The following is a 10665-nucleotide window of genomic DNA, read 5'->3' on the forward strand; positions in this document are numbered from 1 at the left end:
TACCAAAAAGATTATGAGAAGATTGTAAAGTTATAGAAATTTTATTAGCGCACCGACAGCTACCGAATTTGGGGTTGCGCGAAAAACGAATTGAAATAATTTATTGTAAACATGAACCAGGAACCACGGAGCGCTTATCCTGGAAGTCGAGAAATTTTATCAGCGGACTGACAGCTACCGAATTTGGGGTTGCGCGAAAAACGAATTGAAATAATTTATTGTAAACATGAACCAGGAACCACGGAGCGCTTATCCTGGAAGTCGAGAAATTTTATTAGCGGACTGACAGCTACCGAATTTGGGGTTGCGCGAAAAACGAATTGAAATAATTTATTGTAAACATGAACCAGGAACCACGGAGCGCTTATCCTGGAAGTCGAGAAATTTTATTAGCGGACTGACAGCTACCGAATTTGGGGTTGCGCGAAAAACGAATTGAAATAATTTATTGTAAACATGAACCAGGAACCACGGAGCGCTTATCCTGGAAGTCGAGAAATTTTATTAGCGGACTGACAGCTACCGAATTTGGGGTTGCGCGAAAAACGAATTGAAATAATTTATTGTAAACATGAACCAGGAACCACGGAGCGCTTATCCTGGAAGTCGAGAAATTTTATTAGCGGACTGACAGCTACCGAATTTGGGGTTGCGCGAAAAACGAATTGAAATAATTTATTGTAAACATGAACCAGGAACCACGGAGCGCTTATCCTGGAAGTCGAGAAATTTTATTAGCGGACTGACAGCTACCGAATTTGGGGTTGCGCGAAAAACGAATTGAAATAATTTATTGTAAACATGAACCAGGAACCACGGAGCGCTTATCCTGGAAGTCGAGAAATTTTATTAGCGGACTGACAGCTACCGAATTTGGGGTTGCGCGAAAAACGAATTGAAATAATTTATTGTAAACATGAACCAGGAACCACGGAGCGCTTATCCTGGAAGTCGAGAAATTTTATTAGCGGACTGACAGCTACCGAATTTGGGGTTGCGCGAAAAACGAATTGAAATAATTTATTGTAAACATGAACCAGGAACCACGGAGCGCTTATCCTGGATGTCGAGTTTCACCGCGTAGCGGACCCGAAGCGCGGGATCCGGGAGGTTGAGAACCCGGTACTCGAAATACGTAGCGGACCCGAAGCGCGGGATCCGGGAGGTTGAGAACCCGGTACTCGAAGTTTGCGGAGCGCGACTCTCATCCGTCCGCTCTACTGCGCGGTTGTTACCAGACTGAGGAACTCGGCTAGCCGATTGTAGATTGGTGACGTCACTTTCCGAACATCCGAAAATTCAAACTTTGGTTTCGAACTGTAATACTAGGTATGATGATGTATGATGTATGATGTATGATGTATGATGTATGATGTATGATGTATGATGTACGATGTATGATGTATGATGATATGATATGATGTATAATGATATTAGTGTTCACATTTCATACAAGAAATACACACTTTATCTGTCCTGCCGATTCCAGACTCAAGCGGCCAGGCCCTTCGATGGTCAGCCGTTGACTGAAGATATATCCTTCACTTAACGGGTCAGCTGATAACGCTGCCGTTCTGCGACAGTTGGATGATGAAAAATTTTGCTCGTATCTTTCAAATGTGTGTTAAAATACACTCGAAGTGTTAAGAAGCTTCGTTCTTTCTCTCCCTATCACCTTTTTAGGTCTTTAAATCACTACGCAACGTTAAATACTGTCTCATATACGAAGCATCCATTTCATCTCGTTCAAAATTAGCGCATCCGTGATGTATTACAGTTACTCTGAATTTTTTTCCATCCGAATACTTTTCGAAAAACAATTTTGCTTCTCTACCCAACGTAGATACTTCACTCTCGACTAGCTAGAACAGCGTTTCGATTATATGCCTACGAAAATTCAAGATCGAGAGAGCAAATGAAAAGTTGTTGAAATAATTATGAATACTAATGTTATGGAATACATCGAGCGCGCGTCGAATAGAATCCCATTTCGAAGTGAATAATTCTTCTCTTTTCATATAATAGCTAATCTAGTAATATAGGTAAATAGGATGGTTGGAGGTGTTCGGAAATGGTAGGACATTTCAAAAGTTAAAGTCGACGATGATCCGGTGCATCAATTTTATCGTTACAGATTTTCTTTCCCCCTGAGGCATAGAGTATTCAACAACGATAATGCAGTCCGTAAAATTCATCATTCATCTCTGTCTGGAAAGCTAATTCGCAAGGCGTGGTATTCTAGATATGTCAAAACTAAGCTAGCGGCACGTGTTTGCATTGTTAGAAAAATACCCGTACTCTACATACACTGTTTCTAATCTTTTGCTACATTTGGTTTAATCCCCATGCTTCCACAGTAGGAATAGTCGGAAATGTTTTTGATTATCCATAATAAAATAAAAGAAGTAACAAAGCTTAAATTTATTGTTGAAGCTTTAATGAATACATCAAACTGCGGTCGAATTCATTTATTATTTGCACATGACCTCTGTACATTTGATAAATTATTCCTAAATACATTGAAACATATGTATTTATAATGAAATATCATGCAATGGGCTGTGTAAACTATAAACTATAATTTCTATCAAATAGCTGCTTTTATGTTAACAGGGCTTTGAGACTCAGTTAAGTTGGTTCTAGATTTTTGCCATCGTATGTAGGACATTGGGTTACAAGAACAAATGCGAATTACGAAGAACTCCGTAATAGAGATAAGGATATTTTAGTTCAAGTATACCTTTACACAGAAATCCGTATGTGAATATACTAAAACCTCTGTGTTTATTGTAAAAATCTAGTTTTAAATATATGTATATCTAGTTAAAAAATATGTATATGTATACTTATGCATGTGTATATGCATATATACACATACATGTACATAAATAATTGCCAAGAAATTAGAAACACTCACAACTTGTCGCAAATAGAGTAAAACGTAAGGTTAATAATATACGAATTACACAAGCGCACCATAAAACGTGGCAAGGGTAATCCTAGTGCAGTGATTGTATAAACTGAAGAAATATACATTTACATATACATGATATAAATTAATAGTCTAGAAAAGAGTATTTAGAGAGCTTATCTAATTCCGATCTTGTCACAATAGATCATTAGCATAATCAATATACGGTTAAAGCTGTATTAGCTACATTCACTATTAGAGATAATATTTTTTATCCATTTTTATAGTTATTTAATTTCTTGTACAACAATTTTTCAAATTTCACCGCAAAATGCCCAACGAGATCTCGTAGTGCAAATACGAGTCCAATTACCTTACGGATGGCATTACATTGATTTTTGCCTTCTCGCGTCGAGTTATAAATACAGAGAAATCTCAATGAGAGCCCATTTCTATAAGATTTATTGTAGTGCTATATTCGTAGCTGTACCTGTTATTCTATATTATACACTGTCCTAAATTTTAAACACACAGCACAACAATGGCTGAAAGCACAATGGCAAGAAGAGAGGAGCAATTCGCATCCTAATAAATCTGTTCTTCTTTATACGTAGCACAGCGATGTCACGTCGGAGGATATGTACTAGTGGATCACTAGGTGGGGCACAGAACTGAAACATAATTATGTTGAAAATCTTCAACATCTCTTACAGAAAGTAGGTACGTTGCCAGACCTTATATACCAACAATGAATATTCATAGATGGTATATTCATAAATACTTACAAAAGTGAATTGAAATAATTTATTGTAAACATGACAAATTTGAAAACTTGTAGACGAAATATAATTACAATTGTCATTAAATATTATCAAACTGTTTTACTCACCGTGCACAAATCCTCGTTCACCTTGTTCTCCTCGTCTTCCTCGTCCTCCGCCTTGTCCATCTCCGACCACCTCCAACAACCACTGATAACCACCTCGGGTTATACCTTAAATAGTAATAAATATTTTCAGTATAAGAACACATCATAAATATTGTGTAAGGATTAATATAATTAAATAATTGATAGTAGAATAAACTTCACTAGCACATTTATAGCTACTGAATTTGTGCTTGCGCGAAAAATGAATTGAAATATTTTATTGTAAACATGACAAGTTTGAAATATTTTAGATGAAATATAATTACAATTGCCATCAAATATTATAAAAGTGTTTTACTCACCGAGCACAAATCCTCGCCCTCCTCGTCCACCTTGTTTTCCTCATCTTTCTCGTCCTCCTCCTCGTCCACCTCCGACCACCGCCAACCGCCCCCAACAACCACCAATAACCACCAATAACCACCTCAGGTTATACCTTGAATAGTAATAAATATTTTTAGTATAAGAACTCAGCAAAAATATTATGTAAGGATTAATAGAATTAATTATCCGATTAATAATGTAATAAGTTTTATTAGCGCATTTATAGCTACTGAATTTGTGCTTGCGCGAAAAATGAATTGAAATATTTTATTGTAAACATGACAAGTTTGAAATATTTCAGATGAAATATAATTACAATTGTTATCAAATATTATAATGTTTTACTCACCGAGCACAAATCCTCGTCCTCCTCTTTCACCTTGTTCGCCTCCTCTTTCTCGTCCTCCTCCTCGTCCACCTCCAACCACCTCCAACAACCAAAAACAACCACTTCGGGGTATACCTCGAATACTAAGAAATATTTCCAGTATCAAAACACATCAAAAGTATTGTGTAAGGATTATTATAATTTCTGTATTGACACATTTTAACAAGGGGATTATGAGAAAATTATAAAAAATTGTAGAAATTTTATTAGCGCAATGAGAGCTACTGAATTTGAGCTTACGCAAAAAAATGAATTGAAATAATTCATCGTAAACATGAAACAGGAACCACGGAGCGCTAGGTCGACGGTCACCACATTAAGAACTTGGACAGCCAGAACTACGGAGTGCTTTTTCTGGACGTCAAGATCCATCAGGTGGACGACCTGAACAGCCCGAACTACGGAAAATTAGTCCTAAAGGTCAAAAGTCACCGGATCAAGGACCTGGATAGCCAGAACTACGGAGCCCTTGTCCTGGAAGTCGAGTTGCACCAAGAAGCGGACCCGGACCGCAGAATCCAGGAGGTAAAGAACCCGGTACTCGAAATCTGCGGAGCGCGATTCTCAACCGTCCGCTCTACTGCGCGGTTGTTACCAGACTGAGGAATTTTGGCGGTCGACGATTGCTATGGATCGATGACGTCGAGGGAAAAAAAATTTGGGTGACGTCATTTTGTGAACATCCGAGCATCCAAACATTGGTTTCGAACTTTAATACTATGTATGATGATGTATGATGTGATGTATGACGATGTATGATGTATGATGATATGATACGATGTATAATGATTTTAGTCTTCACATTTCATACAAGAAATATGCACCTTGTCTTTCCTGCCGATTCCAGACTCAAGCGGCCAGGCCCTTCGATAGTCAGCCGTTGACTAAAGATATATACTTCAGTTAGCGGGTCAGCTAATAACGCTGTCGTTCTGCGACCGTTGGATGATAAAAAATTTCGCTCATACCTTTCAAATGTGTGTTAAAATACACTTCACGTTTCAAGCAGCTTTGTTCTTTCTCTCTCTATCATCTTTTCAGGTCTTTAAATCACTACACTGCGTTAAATACTATCTCATATACGGAGCATCCATTTCATCTCGATCAAAATCAGCGCATCCGTGATGTATTACAGTTACTCTGAATTTTTTTGTATACACTTATCGAAAAACAATTCTGCTTCCCTACCCAACGTAAATACTTCACTTGCGACCAGCTAAAACAGCGTTCCGATTCTACGCCTACGAAAATTCAAGATCGCGAAAGCAAATGAAAAGTTGTTAGAATAATTATGAATAACAATGTTTCGGAATACATCGAGAGCGTGTCGAATAGAATCCCATTTCGAAATGAATAATTCTTTTATTTTCATATTATAGCCGATTATTGTAGATAATCTATTTTGTTTCCTGGAAAATTACAAAATTTATAGTATGCATCACGTATTAATCGTAAATGGTTTATATATATGAATATCGTACATGTACCGCATATACATACATACTTTATGCGTCATCATTACATCTATGATCTATGTATACATTCATCTCTCGGGTACCTATACTTTAATTGATTCACTGTTTTGCTACGAATTTTGGAAGAAATTTATTCTCATCATTAATTTCTTGCATCGCCGACAAGTCCGTAATTACACACATGCTAAGTACCGGCTTGGGCTTACCATTGCGAAGACTGTGTTACTCGGAAGGCGAATGCAGTCAGCATCACGTCGAAATCGGTAACTCTCTGATGTTCTGCAATAAGTTCTTAACTCTACCGATGGAACATCTCAGGGAGCGCAAGCGCACGACGAATTCGGTTGTCACACCAGAGCCCATTAGGGCAACTGTCTTTATATTCTTCATGTCCTTGATTGAAGGTATTTAAATAACACATGTTGTGAGTTATTATCGATTAAGGTTTGTTGGGACTGAGTTATTTCTACTACCCCGCACTTACCCACTCGTTTCTAGAATCACACTGTAAAATCGAGTCAACACAGCAGAATAGACGAACATTTCGAGTCTGTCAGATTCTCTGATCCTGGAACGGAAATTCATAAGGTTAGCAAGTCTTCATCCATAACTTTGACTTAAGAAGATTGCCAAAAACATCCAGAAATGGGGCATTTTGAAGCTCGTCAACAGTAGGTGAGGGATGGTACGGCGATCTGTCGTATAGAAATTTTTCCCTGTACCGAATCAAACAACGTCGTAACCCCCATGGGCGAGTCGGTATCCGTGGCTGTCTGCTGGGACAACCTTTCGTCATGATATATAGATATATTTCAACTGAACGAACTTTTCGAGGGCTTGCATTTAGCAACTTAGCAATTTTTTTTACCTAGCCTAAACGTTTTAAGACTCGTACTTGCATCATTCACTAAAAATGTATGAAGACTGTTAACCACATACGAATTGCATCATTCTGCAATTGCGGCTCGATTTTACAGTAGAATCACCTCTAATCCTAGTCAGACCAGGCAAAGCACTACGAAGAACAACCCAGGCTAGCAGTATTTACATATGTTTATTATCTTTAGTCATGGCTCAATACTTCTGCCAACGCAGCTACAACTCTGTTTTCAAATTTTCCGCCTCGCATTACGTGATACTGTGTTCGTGAGGATATTCAACGCTGTGTCTTCTCGTATCCATAGACTAGTGGGCAACCCACGTGCAACAGTTGTAGCCTTGTGTAGTGGACTGTTAATAAAAAGTTCCCAAGTGAGATAACTTTCTGTGATTATTCCATACATTTTTCCGCTACGCTCCATCACAAACCTCGTCTTTCACAATTATCAATAATAATGCGATACAACTGCGGCGGCAGAAACAGCAAGAAGTATGGGGTAAGAAAAGCGGGAAGAAGATCAAGTTAAGGGGGGAAACCAGTTTAAACCAATCGAAAAATCGTCTTTTTTTTATTGCATGAATCGTTAGTATAACTATTCAAGAATATGTGGTCAAAATTTCAAAGCAAAATTCCCATTAGTTCGAATGCATTGAGCACTTAATTTCTTTCATTGCCAGTCCAAGAAAAGGTAAGTCCCCGCAGTGGCGCGAGTATTCAACTGTTGCCAACTTAAGGCGTAGCTGCGAGGCAGGTTGCCCACTGAACTTTACACACATACAATGTATAAAAAAAAATCCTTACAACAGCAAAATCACTGAAACACTTGTAAACATGTATGTGTCAATCATAAAATGAATCCGGATAGTCATGAATATACTATCATATGTAGAATAAATGACGTATATACAAGTTAATTCAGAAGTTGATTACATTTTCGTATAGATAAAAATTATGTGGAAGCCAGATATTCAAATCATTTCGTATTTTGAACTCTGAATAATCTGCAGTTCCGACCTGGCGGTCAACGTTTTTATGCGAGATAGTCGCTAGAAGCCGCTGTGAGTGCGACAGGATCGTACCAGCTTCAAACACGACTATCTCTCTCTCACCACGTCTGGAACGCCACCTGGATGTTATGTGAAAAATGTCACCATATTCGTAGTCAGAGATTGTGCTCCTTTTTAATGTTCCGTGATTGTTACCTATCTCTTGATCTTCACACTTTTCTAAGCTTAGCCGGCGTTAGAAGAAAATCGTCCGAGGTCGGTGTGGACCGCGGAGAGGCAGTGGTCAGCAGTGGTGGTGTGGATAGTGTGAAGCTGTCAGAATTTGACGCTTGTGAAGCTGACGATAATAGATTGATAAGCCGGATTTGCAATTCGTCGATTGTCGTATGAAATTGCGGTATTCCTAGGTGTATTTTTGCTCATTTATTGTTACTCTGGGTAAGCATCAGTGTTATCAATATTTCACCAGAATTTGAATAAGGATATCCGCATATCCGCATAAGATGGGACACTTTTGGTCAATTGGCTTGATAATTTTCGTACTGACTGTGGTTCTCTTGGCTGTCAAACAGTTCTTTTGGCACGGCCGGCAAAAGCAAATCAGAAACAAACATGTCGTGGTAAGTCTGAGTGCGTCTATTTATTATCACATAGATGATTGTAGAACAACTGGTAGTCGTCCTTACCACACCTCATTTGAAACGTATCAATCAAAATGTAAATATATTCACTGTGAAACACATTCGAGACATTCGCAAGTTCCCGGAAAATGTTACAGCTGTATTGATTCTTCTTAAATTTTCATTGTACCTACTTATTGTCAACTCAGTTTTCGTTCAGTTCTGTTTTTTGAACAGTAATTGGTTCACTAATTGGTTTCAAAATACTATGTAAGCTTGTTTTAAGCGCATACTTGGAAACAGTAAACATCTCACAAGAATAACACATTATGTGTAGCTAATGATATGAAGTATGACAAAGCAATGCTACATCAATGATAAGAAATTCAAAATAGGTAATTATCACTCTGTATAACTCACTTTATTTATTGCGTTAAAGGTTACCGGAGGCTCTAGCGGCATTGGAAAATGTATTGCAATAGACGCAGCTCGTCGAGGAGCGCACGTCACGATAATAGCAAGAGACCTGAAAAAGTTGGAAGCGGCCAAGCACGAAATATTGCAGGCATGCAAACACAAAGATGTGCAGAAGGTGGAGTGCGTATCTTTAGACATTGGAAGCAATTATGAAAATGTTGAGAAAACTTTCAACACCATCGAACGCACCATTGGTCCCATCTACATGCTGATTAACTGTGCAGGCACAGCTATCTGTGGAAAAATCGAAGACACTACAGTTGACAATCTAAAACACATGATTAATCTCAATTTCATGGGAACATATTATTGCATTAAGGCTGTAATATCACGTATGAAGAGTGCCAATGAAGGAATCATAGTGCTGACATCGTCACAAGCTGGTCTCTTGGGTAGGTGCTTCAAAATCGGCGGAAAATATTGGCATTTCAATTGCAATTCAAAGTTCAATAGCCAATCAGTATAAATTTTTGATTGTCTGAAACAAAATCATCGGTTATCATCTTCTTTTGTTCTTTTGTTCCACAGGTATCTTTGGTTTCTCAGCATATGGGAGCACAAAGTTTGCCCTTCGAGGCTTGGCAGAAAGCCTGGCAATGGAAGTAGCGCCCCATAATATTTCAGTGACGCTATCCTTCCCTCCAGATACTGACACTCCAGGATTTTCAATTGAAGAACAAAATAAGCCCTTGGAAACTAAGTTAATATCCGCAGGATCGGGGCTTTTCACACCTGAAGCCGTTGCTGAGCAACTGATGAAGGATTCTCTGGTCAGTATTTTTAGTTTTATCACTTCAATCACAACTCATTCTTATTGTGAACAAATTTTAGTTGAAGAAAATTTTTTAAAATGATCACCTTTATCTCAGTTTCACCCAGTTTAATCTCCGTCTTTTTACACAGAGTGGGAAATTTTTCTCAACGATAGGCCTAGACGGTTTCATCTTGGTCACACTCTGCGCAGGGATGTCCCCATTCTCTTCGATCTACGAATTATTGCTGCAATCATTACTGGCAGGAATACTGAGACTAGTTGGAGCCTGCTACCTAATTTCATTCCAAAAAATTATTTTAGACTGTATGAAGAATCGTGACAAAAACAAGAAATCAGAGTAAATATATCATGTATCCAATGAAAATGAACTCTTGGTTCCGTTTTTCTCTTGATTCTTACAATGCATAATTGATACTGAAAATTTGAAACGCCTTCTTGTTACGAAGGGATAGGTATTTATTTTTAACAGACAAACTGTATTAGTTTTATATTATATGTATATTCATACCCGATATATTGCGCAAAACTATGGCTCGTTTAGAAAGAGTGCACAAAATATAGGTTCGTCAAACAGTATATATTTATCTGTATTTTTTATATTGGTACAAATGTTTGTGTCTACTTCGTCAATGAATAAACAAAATTATTTTCTCTGATATTTATGGTGTAATTTAACAAGTCCTCAATACCTTCAGGTTTGCTATTATGACTGATTCAAGTGCAGTTGCTGCTGCACGATCTGGAGAACCTATTCTACATTTAGGTATTAGCCGCTGATAATTTTCACTGAAATCTGAAAAAAGCCATTACAAAATAATAATGTTACTATCAGTTAGCTAAAAATTGGACGGGCACATGATTTTACACAATATACGACACA

The 10665-nt window shown here is 37.9% G+C and overlaps 1 protein-coding gene and 1 long non-coding RNA gene across 5 annotated transcripts; one reads left to right on the plus strand and one right to left on the minus strand.

The window, feature by feature from the left end:
* Positions 1 to 2463: 2463 nt before the first annotated feature.
* On the minus strand, positions 2464 to 6599 carry LOC124221391 (uncharacterized). Of its 4 annotated transcripts, none has more exons than XR_006883804.2 (5): positions 6233 to 6599; positions 4513 to 4591; positions 4142 to 4275; positions 3801 to 3905; positions 2464 to 3582 (listed from the first exon to the last, which is right to left on the minus strand). It is a non-coding gene; the product is annotated as an uncharacterized lncRNA (long non-coding RNA). The 4 variants fall into 4 exon arrangements; XR_011177501.1 differs by lacking the exon at positions 6233 to 6599 and adding an exon at positions 5376 to 5948 and having other exon boundaries at positions 4513 to 4634; XR_011177502.1 differs by lacking the exon at positions 6233 to 6599 and adding an exon at positions 5376 to 5946.
* A 1452-nt stretch (positions 6600 to 8051) lies between these two features.
* On the plus strand, positions 8052 to 10441 carry Kdsr (3-ketodihydrosphingosine reductase). The gene is made up of 4 exons (XM_046631053.2): positions 8052 to 8533; positions 8973 to 9402; positions 9539 to 9780; positions 9914 to 10441. Exons 1-4 carry the CDS (start codon positions 8417 to 8419, stop codon positions 10124 to 10126), a joined length of 1002 nt encoding a protein of 333 aa, XP_046487009.1. The 5' UTR covers positions 8052 to 8416; the 3' UTR covers positions 10127 to 10441.
* The last annotated feature ends 224 nt before the right edge of the window (positions 10442 to 10665 follow it).

Source organism: Neodiprion pinetum, chromosome 6 (assembly GCF_021155775.2).
Source record: "Neodiprion pinetum isolate iyNeoPine1 chromosome 6, iyNeoPine1.2, whole genome shotgun sequence".
Classification (NCBI taxonomy): Eukaryota; Metazoa; Arthropoda; class Insecta; order Hymenoptera; family Diprionidae; genus Neodiprion; species Neodiprion pinetum.